Consider the following 18,225-nt stretch of genomic DNA (forward strand, 5'->3'; position numbering starts at 1 on the left):
CCTCCCCTGCCTGACCCATGAGTGTTTTTAAAGCATACATAAAATAAACGTCGTGCGGTGGTTTGGTCGTATAAAGGGAATGGATGGAGAGGGCAGTTTTCTGAGGAGAAATGAGCTGGTCGAGGGGAAAGAGAGGAGACCAGAGGAGGTTCTGACTGAAGCGGGAAATTCGGTGGGGTTTCAAACCGCGCAGAGTCGCTTAGCTCAGGCGGGGGAGGGAGGCTCCCTTGCCCCAACGCAGAGGAGCTCCTGCCCGCGTCTGCCACCTGGGGCCAAGCCTGAAGGGATCTGAAAGGAACGGAACGGCTGGGCAGAAGAAAGCTTCCTTGGCTACCCGCCTGCCCGCTGTGGTGCTCTCTCTGCGGGTGCTGCCATCCTCCCGCCCGTCTCCGCGGCTTCTGAACCGGCGGGGGGAGGGAGACCGGATGTTCACCGTGCTCACCCCAGAGTTGCCCTGGCGAGTCTGCGGGTCAAAGACCCGGATGTAAACAGAGCTCGTCTGTGCAGCTCCTTATTTCTCTTTGTTTCCGGCTCCCTTTAGCTTTGGAGGACTTCATCCTGCGGCAGGTGCAGGCAAAGGGAGCCTGGAAAACGGGGAACACGACGGCTGCATGGACTCCGGGGAGGAGGAGGAGGAGGAGGCTGCGAAGGGGTCAGCTGGCCCTTCTGAGGACCCCTGGAAGGCAGGAAACCAGGCCGCGGATCCCTCTTCTGAAGGTAAAGACGTGGGGGACAGCAGGCAGAGGTCCATGATGGCTGCGTCCTTTTGCAGATCCTGACTGGCTGTTCAGGATCCTTCGTTCCTCAGGGCTGCCAGGTTAAGGTCTTCAGGGTGGGACCCCAGGACGGTCCGCTGTCGAGCAAAGGGGGAGACGCACACACGCCTTAATTCAGTTCCCCTGAATTCGCCAAGCACGGTCTGTTTATTGTACCCGGATGGGAGACCAGTTGAAACTAGTGCGGGGACCCACGCGGAGGAGATCTGAGCGCCCAGGGCCGCCCCAGGGCTCCCTCGATGGAGAGGCCCACCTCCCAGACAGGAGCCGTGGCCCCCCGAGGGTTGGCCTGCGCTTACCTGCCCATCCACCCTAGGAGCTGTTTTTTCACAAGCCGGCCGGAGCTCTCTCTGTGGGCCACAGCTGACCCCTAGCCCCCCTCCCCCCCCTTAGTGGCCCTGCGGTGTTGGGGTTTTCCATCCTCCTTCGCAGGCTTCACAAAACTGAAAATCCACTTCTGCCAGCTCGAGGCCTGGATGTGGGCTTAATTGCGAGACACTTTCTAAGAAAGAGCAAAACCAAGACTCAGGCGAGCACCTCCTATTCGACACGGATACGGTGGAGGAGCTGTCAGAACCAGCATCTCGTTCTCAAGGTCCCAAAGGTGCTTTTCCAAAGGGCGACTGGACTTTCTTGGTTTTTTCCTCGAAAAAGTTTCGCTTTGCATCCAAGAAGAACTGAAGAATCTTCTTGGAGGAGAAGCGAAACGTCTTCAAGGAAAGAAACCAGGAACCTCTGGGACCAGCACGACCTGGAGGGCGGAGAGTCCCCACGGGCGTTTGGCCAGGCCCTTCCAGTGGCTTTCGGGGCCTTTGTTATCGTAAGAAACCGGCCGTGTGAAAGACATGCAGCTTCCCCACTGAACTCGCGATCTTTGCCCAGCCCTTGTTCAGAGTCGCCCAGGCGTAGCTGCTGCCTTCCCCTCGGGTGAAAGCCGAGGAGGCCCTTGGCCTTGGGGGCCAGGCAGAGGGCAGCAGCCTGGCTCCAGCCGGGCCCAGAGAGCGCGCAAATTAAGTGGCTAAAAAGGCTGCGCAGGACAGCGAAGGGCGAAGGGTGAGGCGGCAGATCTGGAAAGGACGCTGGCTGACTTCCCACGTTCCCAGATTTGGTCCAGGGGCGCCCCGTGAACCCTCCTTCCAGCCCCCCCCCAAGTTCCTTGCAGCACCGAGAGCTTTCTGCCAGCGTCCCGACGGAGTCGCTGACCGCTGCAGCCCCGGCCGGACAGCACTGAGGCCCTTGTGTCTTGCAGGGTCTGGGTGGAGGACGGCATCTGAGCCCGTGAAGTCCAAGCCTCCGGCCTCTTGGGTGGCCACAGACAACGGGTCCAGCGTGTGGGATTCCGTAACGCCCGGCACGAAGGCTGCCGACGAGCGAGGCTGGGCCAAGTTCCCGGACTTCCAGCCCTTCTGCTGGTAAGCGGAAGACGCCCAGCCACAGCCGCTTGGCAGCCCGGAAGGCTCAAGCCAGGGGGGTCCGCCGGGTGCAGAGGTTCATTCCCGGTGGCAGAAAGGAATTTGGGGGGGGGGTCTGAAACTTGAGGAGGGGGAACGTAGGCACGGGCGTGGAGGAGGCCCCTCCGTCCCTCTGTGTGCCAGTTTGGGCAGAGGGTGTCACATTCCGACGTGCTGGGCGGCTCTGGGTGTTAGTTAAGAAATGGCCCCTCCAGGGCCAGTCCTGGCAGGGATCTGTTTCGTGGGAAGCAGCTGGAAGGCGGGTCCTAGCTTCCTCTGGGTCACCTGGGGACAAAGCTTTGGATCGCTCTTCTGGTGGCCGTGGCCCAGGCCATTGGGGCAGCTGCCGATTCCACGTGCCCCCATTAGGAAATGCCTCCTTTTTCCCAGCCATTCCCAGCTCCTGCCTTGGCCCCTCCCGGCCACCCCCTGGCTTTCTCCCCCCTCCCTCTGGGCCCTTTCCTGACCTCAGGGTGGGGCAAGCACAGTCCTGGGGGCTGCGTTTCAGGGAGGAAGCTTGGACCAGCGTGTCTTGCTCCCCGCGGGCGCTCCTTTTCTCTCTGGGTGGGGCAGGCGAGGGCAGCCGGGGCGAAGAGGTGCAAGCAAGGAGAGCGCCATTGCTCTCGCATGGGGGGCTTCCGGATGGGGACCCCCAACCGAGGGCCTAGGCAGCCATCTCAGGTCTTCCCTTCGGACGACTGCCCGGTGAGCCTCAGTGCAGGCCGAGATCTTGCCTCTCTCTCCTGGGGCAGAAAACCAGGGGAGGAGGAGGCATCTCGTTTCTCACGGCTGCCCAGAGCGCCTGGCGCGTAGCTGCTGCAGGGCTCTGGCAACCCAGGGCCTGCAACCCTCCACCCCAGAGGCCGGCTTTTCCCTTGCAGCTCCGAAGCGGCTCCCAGGTGTAGCTCCCCTGTGGACAGCGACGGCCACGATTGCAAGGGAAGCCCCCAGCAGAGCCAGGAGGAGGACTGTAAGTGGCCGCGGTCCCCTGCTTTTGTACCGTCAGCGGGGTGTGTGGCAATTCTGCAGCCTGGTGGGGGTGGGGGGAGTCAGGTTTACCTTGTGCCTGTGCCACGCGAGAGGCTCTGGGATGTCTCTGACTCGGGAAGGCCCAAAGTTCCCTGGGAGGAGTTCTGCTGGGAAGACCTCCCTCCCTCCCCCCAAATGCCTTGCTCGGATCCCCACTGCCGGCTTTGCCTGCCCGCCCGCCTTGCTTCCCTGGTCCTGTGGCCTGTTGCAAGAGACGAGGGCCCCCTTGGCTATGGCAGCCCTTTGCCTTCACCAGCTGGCAGCTCTATTTTCAGCAAGGTGTAGCAGAAATGTAGACCTCTGCCAGCTTCCCCCTTGGAAGGTTGCTGAAGGGAGTGGGGAGAAAATGGCTCGCAGAGAAGGCAGCCGAAGGCCTCGGAGGGGAGGCTTCTAGCCAGGGTTCCCCCTCTCAGGGCCCTGGAACAGGCGGGCGCTTGCCTCGGCCCCACCCGGCCGGCTCCCTGGTGGCTGCCCAGGCAGCTGGCCCTGCCGCACCTCGGCTGCTCGGCTGCTCCAGTCTCTTGGGGGGTTCTCCCAGCGAGCAAAGGGGCCTCCCTCGTCTTGAGAGCTGGGCCTGGGCACAGGCGGCGTGGCCCTCTGGCAGGGGAGAGCCCCACGTGACGGGGCGTTGCGCGCTTCCCCTTGTACAGCGAGCGCTGCCTCCCCCTGCACGTGGAACGTCTGTGTGGCACGGAAGGCTCCCTTGGTGGCCTCAGACAGCAGCTCCTCTGGCGGCTCAGACAGCGAGGAAGAGGAGGAGACGGCCAGCGGGGCCACGGCAACCATCAGCGCAGGCTCAGGCCAGGACACTCTCCAGCTGGCTGTGGATGCTGGGAACGAAAAGGCCCTCTTTATCAGGTGCGGAAGTGGTCAGCAAGCGGCTGGGGCCGAGTGCCCCAAGGCCCTCTGGATGTCTGGGCAGTGGGCCGGAGTCAGGCCTGTGGCCCAGAGTAGCCGGGGGGGTGGGGGGGAGGGTGTAGGAAGCTTTGGAGAAGAGAGAGAGAGAGAGAGCGCCCTTTGAAGCAGCCAAAGCCTCTCGGGGGGGGGGGCTTGTCAGTTGACTGGACCGCGTCGTCCAGCAGCTCTTAAAGTCATTTGTGACCCAATTTCCTCCCCTGGCATTTCATAAATAAATTGCCTACAACATGCACAGCAGCAGAAGCCGCTAATTCTCTGATCAGGTCCAGAGTGGAGGTGGGACCCCAAGAGGATACGGGAAAGCCCCCCCCTCCCCAGAGGAGAGTCTAACCGCCCTCTCCTCGGCACACACGAGGCCTTGGCCTGGCGGCCTCCGACTCTTCCTGGGGAGGAGTGTGTGTCCCTCCGAGGAGGACGTGGTGGGGCATCCCTGGGGTTTATTGAGAGGGCTTTAAAGGGAAGAAGAAGCAATTGGGGGGGGGGGGCTAGTAAATGGCTTTGCTCCTCACGGGCCCTGAAAGACGACTGGGCTTCAGTGTGGAAGCGGTTGGACCTTCTGAGTTTTCTTTGCAAGGATAGAGCCAGCACTGCGCTTGTTTTTGGCTTTTTTTAAATAGATATTTTATTGGTTTTTAATTATAGCAACCTCCAGTGCCTGGTGTACAGCGTGTTGTCTTGGTTTATATTTTAACAAGAAAAAAAGGACAGCGATAATTAATTAGCAGTCAACAATGATTAAATTTTGATAATTCCATAATTAATGTATTAATTAATAATACATTTCTTTGATCTTCCCTTCTCCCATTTGTATTTTCTTTCTTCAACCTTAGCCAAAATATAATTCTTAATATTTTCAATATATAAACGATTAGTTACAGGCATTTTTATATTTATACAAATAATAATAATCTCTATATAAATTTTTTTTCAGCTTATATTATTCTCATAACCATCATCTCATTAGTTCAGCATACATCCTATTTTTATAATTTTTCTTTGCTTAGATTCCCTTATGTTCAATCTAATTCTTATCAGCCATAATTTCTTCATATTAGTCATCTCACTGTCTAAATTTTCCCGTTTGGGTACATCATCCCAATATTTTATGTCATGCATTATAAAAATACTATACTTTTTATCTATCTTACAGTATCTAGATATAACATCCTTTTTAATCAGTTTGTATTTTACTTAAATATTAATAAAAGTTACATCAACCTACTATTTTAACATTTATTGTATCATAAAACATTCTATATTACTTAAATCTCATTATTCTTCTTGTTATAAGGCCCCTTTATGTTCAAAACTCTCTGTTCTTTTAGCCACATTCTAGCAAATATTTATTCACGTAATAGTCCATCTGGCAGGGCGAGTCAAATCTCTTGTATCTGTCCCTGATCTTCTTATTTTGCCAAGTAATTTTCCAAGTTGATGTAATCCGCTTACCCAGCAGTTCCTGTATTTTTACAAATGTTGTTGGGAATACAAAAGACGAAGTAAGTAAGATAAATTCTTTCTGTCCCCCAATAGTTTTCCTAATAATTCCATTTTTCTTGTTGTATCAGAACCTTGTAGATTTTTTCCTGTTTGTGTCAAATTGTAATTCTTTTCCTTTGTTATTTCATCAATTTGATCATACTCTTCTAGTTTGTAATCTGCTGTCTGATTTATTTGTTCCTTTGTTCTTATTTCCTGGGTATTTTTTAATTGTAGATTTAAATTAGAAATATGCTTATTTAAATCCTCAAAGTTGTTTCGAATTTTGTCGTGGTTTGAATCTATTGTCAATTGTATTTGTCCTAACATTACATATATTTTCTCCAGGAAAGTATTTATCTTGCCTTGAAGTATTGCTTCTGGAGGCCCTTGATTTTCCAGGCTAAGTCCTTCAGGAAAAAATATTAAATGTGACATCCTGTCATTTTTTGATAAGTGTGTGATATCCAAGTTGTCTCCCTGCTTCAAATAATCTTTCATCAATGTTTTAATTCAAAAGTCAATTTATCAGTCAGTGAAAATTACAGATTCAGTATATTAAGCCACTTTAAATACTTCCTGCAAATTCTCCTCTAAAAGATTAGCCAAAAAGCCAAGGTTCTCCCCCCCCCCCCAATAAACAGGTTTATGCACCAGTCCAGGTTTTTTTTCCCTTTCAGACACTTTTTAATCTTATAGCTGGCTCTTCCTTTCCTCCCAGTTGTCTTCAAGGTTATTTGCAATTCAAAGGAATAACTTTTTCTTTGTTTCTGGGCATTCTGCCAATTTCTGAGTCCTTATTGTTAGTATTCTATTCTCTGATTCTCCACTAGGTGTCAGCAGTTATTTCTTCTTTCAGTTTTTCTTTCAATCAAAAAGTTATTTTTGTTATATATTTTTATAATTCCATCCAAAAATTTTTAGGGTATAATCTTGACAGTTTTTTAGTTCCTAGATTCGTCCAGACTGAAATATTTTAAATCAAATTTTAGTATATCTCTTTCCACCTTTTATGTTAATTCGCCGCTTCCATCCGTAAGGGAATGGGGATATAGTCCCCTCCCTTCACTTCTGGAGGTTTTCTTGCTTTGGGGATATTTTCAAGGATTTAAATAGTAGATAGAAGAAAAAAGATCAGTACTCTCACCAATTCCAAGCAGTATGCTGACTCAGGAATTCTGGGAGTTGAAGTCCATGAGTCATAAAAGCCGAGCTTGCCTACCCCTGGGCTAGACGCTGATCTCACGCTAGCCTTTCTCCTGTCGGGTTCGGAGGGCCTTCCCGGACCAAACGAAGCGATTGCCGTCGCTTGGTGATCGACGGGGCACCCCTCCCTCACAGTCTCCTCTCCAGGGCAACTTCGGACCCATCTAGCCGCAGGAAGAAAGTAGCCGTGGGGAGTGGAGGTCTGCTTTCGCGCGGCCATGCGCTGCAGATGCAGAAACCGGAAGTCCCAGCCAGCAGTGCTCCAATGGCCTCGGTCAAGAGCTGTGTGGCAGGCAGCCTCCAGGCCGGCCCAGGCGGTGCAGGTAGCCCCTTGAGAGGGCTGGTGACCAGCCAGGAGCTTGAGACCCCCGAGGGCCCTTTAGCTGGAGGGGAAAAGCAGTGGAGCTGTGCCCCTCCATGCCGGTGAGGTCTTCCCTGGCCAGGCTCTTCCCTGGGATGGAGCGTCCCTGGCCTGCCCCTGTTAGGAGAGGCTGCCTGGCTTGCCCTGAGGTGGACCCGGGCCAAGCCGGAGGGCAGACATCGGAGCCGCTCGCCTGCCTGCTGGAATGGGGGGCAGCTCCGTCTTTGCCTCAGCTGCAGGGGAGGTCCTAGAGGCGGCCCTGGAGCAGGGGGTGGGGCGGGGTGGGGGGAGAGGGAGAGAAAACGTCCGGTTGGGCCCTCCGCAGAAGATCCCTCGGAGTGGCGGTTGCTGGCCAGCTGCCTTGAGGGTCACCTGTCTCTCGTTTGCTGACCGCTGTTCCCCACAACGCAGGTGGGGATGTGCTGACGGGGGTGAGTGGAGGAAGCCTGGGCAAAATGTGGCCCTTCCCAACCGGGGCCCCCCAGTGGGGAGAGGGAGGGAGGGAGGGCTCTTCGGCTGGATGCTGAACCTGGACCGTTTCTTTTGGGCCACCTGGATCCCTGGCAGGCCTTCCTTCGGAGAAGTCGGCCTGAGTCCCCCTGGAAGTGGCCCTTTCCGGAGGGGCTCCTGTGTCTGAAGGGGCTTTGCAATCTTTTTTTTTCCAATCTCTCTCTCTCTCACACTTTTCCCATCCCTCCCTCCCTCCCGCCTGCCCGGTCTTTCTGTCAGAGTAATCAGGCCTGCAGTTGGAGGGTGTGTATGCTAGCAACTCTGCAGGGTTTCAGACGTCCCCATGACGATTGTCCTTTCCTTTAATGGCCAAAACATGCAATGGTGGTGGCTGAAATCCTCAGACAAAATTCCGAGGGCTCTCATTTTTGTGGCTGTAATTAGATTGAAACTCCCGGTTCTCGCTTTCGGTGCTCGGCAGGCAGAGCACAGCTGCGGCTGCTGACCTTGCGTCCTGCAGGACCTGCTCATGTTGGGCTGGGCTGGGCTGGGTGCGCAGGCGCTGGCCGTGTGCTGCAGCCCTTGCACGGAATTGGGCCCCTGCTTGAAAGGGGCTGGGTCTTGGGGGTCTCCCCCCTGCCAGCTGCTGGTGCAGCATGTAATGAAGGATGGGAAATGGGCCTCTCTTCATTGCTCGGCTGATTTTACCTGTGAAAACCAGGTCTTAAAACGGGAACAGATTTAAACTTCACCACACGCCCTGTTTCCTGACCTGTGGAGCAGAGGCAGCAGGGGTGCTCAGGGCCGCCTGGTTGCAAGAGGTCCTGCCTTTTCCCCTCTCTCACCAACCTCCAGGTTCCTGGGGACCCTCGGATCCCCTCCTTTGGCACGGCTGCCCACCCTCTTCCCTGGCCTGCTGCTTTCCTGGCGCCCTGCTTCTTTCTGTCCCCCCCCCCAACTTTAGCTCTGACCGTTTCCGTTCCATAGATCCCAGTCACTTGCCTTTTGGGAGGCCGGAGCCTAGGGTGGCAGGAAGACAGAAATTTTACTAAAAGGTAGACGCTTTTCTGAGCTGCTCTTCTGTGGGGCTGGTGCAGTGAGTTCCCACCTTTGAATCAAATGTGTTGGAAATTGGAAAAAGGGCTGCCGGGCTCCCATTTCCTGGATGTTTCAGCTAGATTGGAAGCTCCCCCGAGCCGTTTCCCCAGCTGCTCTTGGTTTTCACCACGTGTGGAAGCGGCCCTTCCTGTGCGTGAATGTCCACACCCGCCTGTGCTCTGGGTGGCCAGAAGATTTCTGTCTTGTATTTCTCCCTTAAGCTTTAAAAGCCAGCCTGGAACCTCAGAATCACCCACGGTCCCCCTGGGGGGCTTCTCTTTCCTTGCATCCTGACCCCCCAAGTGCTCCGGACAGGAACCGGGCCTTGTCGGCCGTTGCTTGCACCTAGAGGACACCACCCCTCGCTCGCGTAAGCCCTGCCCTCCGATCCTGCCCTTCGACCCCTGAGTTTCCCCCCACCCCACCCCAGTCTATAGTGATGCCTAGTGAGCATCATGAGGCCCCCCCCCCGCCTCAGGAGCTCCGGTGCTTCCCATTTCCTCCCCATAGCCTCTGCGGTCGGTCGGTGAGAGACCCGGCTCCTCCGGTGGCCTCTTCCTTCCGGTGTTCCCCGGCTTATTACCCGCCGGGTGGCCTCCTTGCTCTGCAAAAACTCTACGCTGCTGCTGCGTTCCTGGCATTCCCGCTACCCTCTGGCCTCTCTTCTCTTTCCCTCCCTACTAATTTACTTTGAAGCCCTGTAAACCAGCTTTGCAAGGTGCAGCCATCACTGGTTAGTAGCCCCTCCTGGTACAAATGCATCCCAGGCTGGAGAAACCCAAGTGGTTTCCAATCCGTTGTGCACCCCACCCCCCCCTCGTCAAGTCAGTTATTCCTTTCTGTTCTTCTTGCTCTCCCGGAGCCTCTTCAGCGGGGAGCCACGTGGAAAGGGCCACCCGTGCCTCAGTGCTTCCCTGCCTTTGTAGGCGCCCAAGGCTGCCTCTGGCTGGACCGTCCTTCCTTCCCGCGTAGATGGGGGGTTCCGTTCCCCTTTCTCCTGGATCAGTCTCGGGGGGACGGGAGATGAGCAATCCCTGCCTGGCGAGAGTTGAGGGTGTTCCCCTACCTTTCCTCCCAGGCTGTGTTGGCTCTTCCTGGAGGGGCGAAGGGCCCCGCTCGCTCTCCTGACCTGGCCTCCCCCTCTTGTGGTCCAGCCGCCTTCTGGTTCTGATTATGGGGTGCTCCAAAGCAGGAGGTGGGGATCCCTCCCGTTGCCTTTCTTGTTCCTCTGCCGTTGGCCTTAGGAGGCAGGAAGAGAGTTGCCCTCCTTGGAGGTTCCTAGCCCCCTCAACGGGTTGAGCTGAGTTTGCAGGCCCTCCTGGCCCTGAGGGGGCTTCACAGAAAGGGCCCAGTTGGTTTGGGGCAATAGTTGACCCTTTCACCAGCTTCGCTTCTTCTCACCCAGCAGCAGCAGCAGCAGCTCTGTGACTCTTGACAAGCGGGCGAATCCTCTGAGGAGCGAAGCTGTCCCGGCGCTTGACCTTCCTCTAGATTCTGCTGCTGCGGCCGTCAGGCCAGAGGCCAAGCGGGACGGCAGGTGAGGGCAGGATTGAATGCTGGTTAAAGCCGGGCACCTGGCTGCTTGCAGGCTGCACCTCGCCGGGGACGGAGGCCGGGCAGGCGGTGATGGGTGGGGCAGGGCAAGGAGTCAGAGGGAGGTCGTTGAGCTGAGCTCCCAGAACAGACTGGTTGCCATGGCAGCTGCCCATCGGCCTCTGGCGGAGAAGGAGAGCGAGCGAGCCTCTTTCAGCCCTCCAGAGGCAGCTGTTAACCTCTCTCTCCCCCACACACACTTTTTGCAGGAATGAGGAGCCCCACCTTGCAACAGAGGCGCCACCAAAAGGCCCAGCTTGACGGGGGACGGCCCGGAAAATGCCTGACTGCAGCTGGGCTGCCCACGTGTTCATTGTGATCAAGGCTGCCTTCGGTGGGAACAGAGAGTAGTAGAGAGCGGGTCCCTCTTCAGCCGTGTCTCTCCGTGGCCCGAGTGCGGCGTCAGCTTCTCTTCCTCCAGCCCCCCCCCCAGCTCCATCCAGCCTTGACTGACCTGCAGCGGTGCCCTTTCTTGGCTCGGCTCGTGCAGGCAGGAGGGCCGGGCCGTGATCTGCCAGCAGGACCCCCTGCTCGCCAGGAAAGCACTGGACTGGCCCGGCGATGCTGGCACAAAGCTGGTGCTGGGACTCGCCTGCCAGCTTTTTATCGAGCAATAACGCCTAATTAGGAAGGTGGCTACTCCGTGAGAAAGTTGGGGGCAAGGAGCAACGGGTAGCTAGTGGCCTGGAGGACAGAATTGCTTGCTGCTCTTGAGAGGTAGGCGCGTCAGGTGAGGGACTTACATCAGCCGGCATCGTCCCTGGGAACAAAGGTGACCTTGCGAGAAACGAGGTCCTGCAGCGTTTCTGGGGTGGGGTGGTCTCTGGAGACTTCCCCTTCACGCAGAGTTTGATTCTTCCTTTGGTGTGTTTGATTTTGTAAAATTTTTAATAGAAACAAGAACTGCAACACTTTGCACTTTGGCTCTCATGCCAACCTCGAAAGCTGGAAGAGACATTTGGGGATGCTACGCCAGCGTGGCTTGGCAACACCTGAGCAGCGTGAGCCATGCCCTAGACGTGGACTCTGGGGCAGCTGGAAAGGCTCTGTGGGGGGCAGGGGCAGTCTCCCTCCCTCCCCCCCAGCGTAAGAGTGGAGGGTGGCTGAACTGCTGCAGAATCGAGACTGTGATTTTGGCCCAGAGCCGTTGGATGGAATTGGCTCCTGGTGTTTCATGGCTCCGTGAAAGCCACCTGCTTCTTGCCAAACCTCAGTGGGACTTGCTGATCCTCAGCACTGGAGCCAAACATTTTGGGGGGCGGGTGAAGAAAACGAGCTTAAATCTGGCACGGTTGTAGTCCACCCCCAGCATAACAACGCTCCGTTTGTTTTTAGGAAAAAAACGCAGAGTGTCTGTTGTCCCATGTTTTTTGTAGATTAAAGGGTTGGCCAGAGAGACCTTTGAGGATCAAGGCCAGCCCACTTTTCTCCCACGTGCGTGAGCTGTGTGGTTTGTGGTCAGGGAATTGGCAGCCGGGGGCCGTGCCCTGAGCTCCCCCTTAGTCTCTTGGAGGTCAACCACTCATATGTAGGATGGCTGCTGACAGCCGTTCCTGTCCATGCGCTGGACGCTCAACATGGAAAATAAAACTGGAGTTCTTTGCCTAGAACAGGCATGCCAAACTGCCGGCCCACAGGCCGGATGCGTCACACCGAAACCGCACCCACCCCTTTGGTGGCAATGGGGAGAAAGTCCCGATAACGTGCGGCGTCACCTAACATAGTGAGTTTCACATGCCTGGCCTAGAAGGACAAATTAATATAGTCCTCACTTAACAACCCCTCGTCTAGTGACCAAAGTTACAATGGTACTGAACAAATGATAACAGTTATGGCTGCTGCAACACCCTGCAGTCACGTGATCAAGATATGGTCGCTTGGGCAGCCCACCCACCTTTATTTATAATTCCAGGGTGAACTTCAACTCCTCCCCCGCACCTGTCGTCCCCCCCCCCACTTCTGCTCTCCTGGTTGCCCTGCACTCTGCTGCCCGTGCCACCCTCAGGATGACCGTGTGCGCGAGGTCAGGCCGGGCCTGTCTCCGCAGCGAGAGGAGGAGGAGGACCCCATGCGGGTCAGCTGGGGCGATGGGTCGTAGGGTGGCGGGGAGACGGGGCAGAGCACAGGGCAGGGTGGCCAAAAGGCAGAAATGGGAGGGGGGAGATAGGAGGGGAGAAGAAGCTGCAGCATAGATGAGCCTGGCAGAGGAGAAGTTTTGGCCTAACAACCACAACTGGGACTACGGAAACTGCCGCTGCCACGTGGTGTGGTACGTGTTTTGGCAGTGCACTGCCTCGCTTAGTGATGGAAATTCTGCTTCCAGTTAGTGGGGCCAACCCACCCTTGTTCTGTTTGGAATTTTTTTTCTTTTTGGTTTGAAACATTTTGCTGCTGCTTCGGTCTGAAGAAGCTACTTGGATAATATGCAGCGAAATGTTTCAAACCAAAAAGAAAAGTCCAGTTGCCACAACTCGACTTCAGACAGTGAAATGGATGCCCGAGAATCTTCGTCAACATCCTCCCCTCGTTCTGTATACGGGCAACCAAATCCGTTTCCTCCCCGAGTGAAAGCTGAAGAGGGCAGGGTCACAAACTGCCGCCAGCCTTGGTCTCTTAGGGAAGCAGCGGCTGGCTCTCCTCTTCCCGCAAGGCCAGCTGCAAACCCTCCTCTGAGCCCCCACACAGGTTGCTCTTGCTGCACCGCTTCCCTTTCCAGGGCTTCCATTCTTCCACGAAGTGCATCTTACTGCATTTGTTCCTTTGACAGTGGATCTCGCTCCCGTAGGATGATTTTCAAGAATGCACCCAGGGAAAACTATATGGGATATTTGTACGAGTGTGCCCTGGCACTGCACTTTAGACACCCTCCGTGCCTGTGAAGGCCCCTCGTCACAGAAGGAATGTTGCAATGGAGGCTGGAACAGCTGGCAGGAGCCAAGCTTTGCGCCAAAGAAGATGGTCTCATTCTGTCTGGATTGCAGTTTTTCTTGTTATAAAGGCAAATGCTGGTGGCTGGAATGCTGTCTTCCCATTAACCTGGTTAGCAAGTGTGTATTTTGCCCACTGCTATCAGGGGAATCTTTGGCTTGTCTACAAGTTCAGGCCCTTTTGGAAGAGTGAAGCCCACACCACAGGGCTGGGAAGAACAGCTGGAGCCAATAACTTGGGGAGGTGGGGTGGCGATGGCAGCAGGGATCTTGGTTATAATGGCAATTGGGAAGAAATTGAATTTCCAAACTGCACTATCCTGAAGTACAGCCTCTTGCCCCCTCCCCCCCCCCCGGCAGTGAAACCTGCGCTTCCGATAAAGCCTACCAACAGACGGCAAGGATTGGGCTCGCCTACCTGCCCTGCAACAGCATGTAGTCTCTGGCTGTAGCCATCATGGTTAGTAATAGCTACTGCTGCTTTTTCCTCCGTGGAGTAATCTACTACTTTTGGCATTGGTGTGTGTGTGTGCATTCGAAGATTCTTCGTACGCTTCGTGATCAGGAAGTTAAGCCCCTTCCTGTAAAGACCTTTGTGGTCACTAATGTTTCCATCTGCTCTGCTAAGTGCAGTTTGGCTTCCAGCTTACTACCAGTGTTGCAGAAGAGGACTCTCATTTATTTGATTCATAAGGCTGCCTAATCAACAAGATTCAAGGTGGCACATAGAATTGAAACAGCATGAAAAATGCAAATACTAAACCAAATACACAGCTAATTGTACTGGAGAAATACAGATAAGTCCCAGTCATCCTTGATCAACAAACTGGTTTCTGGTTCGTTCATTTGAAAACCAAGTTGTTACAGGTCTTTCAAAGGGCAGCACGTTGGGGTTGTGGCAGGGAGCTGACAGGGAGGGAAGTTGAGACTCTGGGACCCACGTTAGGCCTCTGCTGTTATAGGAAGGGGCAATTGGAGGGAAAGACAAGGCCATAGATATAAGGCCCCAAGCTATTTAGGTAACAAGCATTACCTTGGGTTACACCTGGATCCAGCTGCACTGGTAGGCAGAGCAGCCCGCCTAACAGGCCCACATGAGTGCTTCAAGATGTGCTCATTAACGCTCACCTGAAACCTGGAACAGCAGTACTAGCATCAGGTGGTGCTGAAGGTCAGAGCACATCAGAACAATCACACAAGAGATGGTGAAAGAATGATGGCCAGTCTGCCAGTCCAGGAAAAAGCGCAACTGGGATGTGGAGATGAATGTGGTACAGTTGCCATTTGATCTTTTAGCAAGAGCCCAGAAAAACCATCCAAATGGTGCACCGGTTCCCTCTGGGAAGCAAAACCCCATCGAGAACTAAAGGTGGCCTATTTCTGAGCACAGCTCTCCAAACCCAAAGCTACCCAATCTTGTTAGGGTTGGGCTGATCCTCTGGAGCCGGACTCTAAAACAGCCTCCAGGCCCCCGGAGACAGCGGACGGACGGCATCCCTGGGTGAGGGAGGCTTTGAGATGCACAGGTGGGCATCACCAGCAAACTGATGCTCAACCAGCTTCATGCTGGCGGAGACAGCCAAGGGGGAGTGTGTGAAGGAAGCCCTGTGGCTGGCCTAGCACTCCTGGACCGTCCCACCCAAGGCCACAGCCGCCATCGCACAAGTCTGCAAATTGTCTGCCTCGTATGATGATTGCTATTCAATGTAGATTGCAAATTCAGGAAATGTATGAATAGAAATTTTTAATGCAGCAGCAGAAGAAAACTGAAATACATTATCAAATTATTTCTTTTTAAATACTTCATTTTCTAGCTTCATTCTTTAAATAAAACGATGTCAAAATGAAATCACATCAACTTATGTGCGTGTTGAACAAAATCCCCCTTTAGTGTGCAGGACTTGGCCTGGAAAAAGTAGCCACCTTGTGAATATTTAAAACTGTTCCACTGCTTGGTTCTGGATGCTGCTCCCCCCCAAAGGAAAAGCACCCCCCCCCAAATCAAAGTACATCACCTCAGAACTGGACCTTAAAAGAGCATCCAGACCAAACTGATCTGTGGCAGGAAGGCTGCAGGAACCCCTCAGGCACAGAGTCACATCTAGCCAAACCCGTGATGTGGTTTTTTTATTATTAAATTCCATTAGTTTTTTTCTCTTCATATATATTTTTCCTCTAAGCACAGTACAATACAAGAACTCTTTAGGTTTGACACAATGTACAGAAACGTCAATAATCTACAACTGCTCAAGAAGTTACAAAACCCCCCAAATTCACACCAGCTGTGGCCTTTATGGTACCAATAAAAAAGTAGGGGGGGGGAGATCCAAAGTACGGACAAGGTCTAGGGCTCCACCCGTCTCCTTCTACTGTTCAAAAGGAGAAGGGAATGAAGAGGGCTGCAACCTGGGATCCTCTGTGTGTGTGTGTGTGTGTGTGTGTGTGTGCGCACACGTGCGCATGCACACGCATACACATGGTGGTAGTGGTGCAGGAGCAGAAAGACCAAGTTACATGATTTGCTCTCGGATGCTAGGCTAGCACATGGGGGGGGGGGGCTGGGAACCATTAGCTGCCCTGCACTCCAGGGCTAGCCCTGAGGATGCTGGGTGGGGAGAGGAAAGTGAGCAAGAACTGGTGTGGGGGGGTCACAAACGTCTCCCCGCCACCCGACTGAGCCTTCGACCAGGAACTGTCCATTCTGTCCATCATCATCAGCAGCAGCATTAAGGGGCAGAGTGCAACCCCACCTCCCTTCTGTGTTCCAACCTCCCGACATCAGGACTTCCAGCCCCCAGGCGTGTGGGGGGGGAGGAGGTGGGTTGCTATCATGCTTTGCATCAATCTGTTTCCACCTCTGCCTGCAGCCAGACCCTCCTCGGCCAGCTTCCCCGACACAGCAGAGCCCTTTTCTCGGCCGGCCAGACTTGCTCCAGAGGCAGCCGGGGCACGGGAGTCCGATGGCTCTGCCAACCTCCAGAGAAGAAGGGAGGGTGAGCAGGCTCCTCCTGGGGATCCGCCAGGCCGGACGCGTGACGGACTCGCCTCTTTGCAAGACGGAATTGGCCAGCCGTACCCTTCCCCGCAAACTGCAGGTGGCCAAGCCAGGCTGGGGTCTCTCTCCTGGGCAACACCCCCCACCTCCTTCCGCCCTGTGCTGTGCTGTGCCAGGCCAAGCGTGGCACCGAGGCCCAGATGGCACCTCAGGCATCAGACAAGCAGCTCTGGATGCGGTCGATCCACTGCTGGGCCAGCTGCACATCCTGGGCGCAGAAATTGTAAACCCGCTTTATTGTCTTGACCTGCCAGGAAGGAGAAGGGGGGGCATCAGGCATGGGGGAAAACCGCACCCCACACCAGCCACTTTTCACCTTTCCCCAACTGGGCTGCCCTCCGTCAGGCGCAAGGGTCACTTACATCAAAGAAAGCTTTTTCATCCACCATCTTGGGGGCTCCCATGGTGGGCGTGCCTGGAGTGATGGTCTCCACCTCAGCCAGGTCGATCACCCCTTTGCACTCTGTGTCCGAATTGCTGTCATAGTATCGCAGCTGGAAGGAAGGAAGGAAGGAAGGAAGGAAGGAAGGAAGGAAGGAAGGAAGGAAGGAAGGAAGGAAGGAAGGAAGGAAGGAAGGAAGGGGGGGAGGGAGGAAGGGAGGGAGGGAGGGAGGGAGGGAGGGAGGGAGGGAGGGAAGAAGGAAGGAAGGAAGGAAGGAAGGAAGGAAGGAAGGAAGGAAAGGAAGGAAGGAAGGAAGGAAGGAAGGAAGGAAGGAAGGAAGGAAGGAAGGAAGGGCCAAAGGTCAGAGCTGTGCCAATTAACCAGACAGGCAGAAGGGGCCCCTTGCCCAGCAAAGCACACCCACCCACCCACCCCCAATACCTGATGCTTGGTTTTATCCAGCACAAACCAGCGCAGCTTCCAGGGCTTCATGAAGGCTCCTTTCTTGTAGAGGGAGCCCTCGTAGGAACTGTGGAGGAAAAGAGGTGAGGAGGAGGAGAAGGAGGGGGAGGGGTGTAGGGGGAGGAAGCCAATAGGCTCCATCCCACCTTGTACACACACACACACACCCCAGACCCTCCCAAGCCGCCCATCCGCACCGATTCTCGCTCTCTGCCATCTGGAACTGACTGTAAAGCGTGCCGGTGCTCTTACGGCCACCTTGCTTCCCACTCGAGGGGGTGGAGGAGCTGCTGGTTTCACTGTCCAGGCTGAGGTTTAGGGTGGAGCTGCCACTGCCCACCTCCTGCAGGTAGACGCCGAGCGAACGCCGCTGATGCGACAGACTCGATGCCATCAGAAGAGAACTGGGCGCTGCCACCTGCGGGAGGTGGGTGGTCAGTGGAAGGAAGGCATTCTGATAAAAGCCACTTGCAAAAGCAGCCCCCCCCCCACGCCCACCGCCTTGCGTGCCCAGCGGGACTCCTTACTTTACTGTCCAGCGCTGAGCCCTCTGACTGTTGGGAAGCCTTCACTTTGTCCCAGGTCTCCTTCCAGCGTTCTGGGACCTGGCCCAGCTCCATCTCCAGATTCTGCACCTCCTGGAACCGAGAAGGGGGGAGGGAGCAGGGGGGGTCAGGACCGGTCAAGGCTGCCTGCTAAGTCACTTGTCCTAGAGCCAGAGGGTTCCAAAACTCAAATCCTTGACCAATTTCTGCTTGCGACTGATTGGAGAATGTAAAAGTAATTTGGTTTTTTTCCCCTTATTATGGACAACTTATTAAGGCTTTCCAAACTTTGAAGCATAGGTATGTGCTGAATTGTAAAGAAACTATCAAAATGGATCTCAATAATTTAGGCAGCCAGAGTAGAACAGCTTCAATTGAGCAAATTCCATTTTTCCTTTTCTGATCCAGTTATTAACTCCCCCCCCACCCCCCACCCTGAGCCCCCACGTGGTAACAGGAGAAGCAGCCACTCCTGCTCTGAGGCTGCCGAGGG

General features: G+C 54.7%; 2 protein-coding genes across 6 annotated transcripts in view; one reads left to right on the forward strand and one right to left on the reverse strand.

The window, feature by feature from the left end:
* LOC310642036 (uncharacterized protein) overlaps positions 1-11,794 on the forward strand; it is a 36,639-nt gene extending 24,845 nt beyond the window's left edge. The window contains exons 5-10 of the mRNA XM_083365413.1: positions 508-717; positions 2,026-2,188; positions 3,109-3,197; positions 3,907-4,114; positions 10,174-10,305; positions 10,571-11,794. Of these exons, the coding sequence (XP_083221539.1) occupies positions 508-717; positions 2,026-2,188; positions 3,109-3,197; positions 3,907-4,114; positions 10,174-10,305; positions 10,571-10,622 (854 nt within the window). The 3' untranslated portion in view covers positions 10,623-11,794. The remainder of the gene's footprint in view (positions 1-507; positions 718-2,025; positions 2,189-3,108; positions 3,198-3,906; positions 4,115-10,173; positions 10,306-10,570) is intronic.
* Positions 11,795-15,015: 3,221 nt separating this feature from the next.
* SBF1 (SET binding factor 1) overlaps positions 15,016-18,225 on the reverse strand; it is a 67,295-nt gene continuing 64,085 nt past the window's right edge. For 4 of the 5 annotated variants that reach the window (XM_083365176.1, XM_083365177.1, XM_083365178.1 and 1 more), the window contains 5 exons: positions 17,715-17,825; positions 17,385-17,605; positions 17,167-17,254; positions 16,706-16,837; positions 15,016-16,590 (listed from right to left, as the gene is read on the reverse strand). In XM_083365176.1, the coding sequence (XP_083221302.1) occupies positions 16,492-16,590; positions 16,706-16,837; positions 17,167-17,254; positions 17,385-17,605; positions 17,715-17,825 (651 nt within the window). In that variant the 3' untranslated portion in view covers positions 15,016-16,491. The remainder of the gene's footprint in view (positions 16,591-16,705; positions 16,838-17,166; positions 17,255-17,384; positions 17,606-17,714; positions 17,826-18,225) is intronic. The other variant, XR_014492786.1, reaches the window with a different exon arrangement.

The sequence above is a fragment of the Vipera ursinii genome (assembly GCF_947247035.1).
Source record: "Vipera ursinii genome assembly, chromosome: 6".
Taxonomy (NCBI): Eukaryota; Metazoa; Chordata; class Lepidosauria; order Squamata; family Viperidae; genus Vipera; species Vipera ursinii.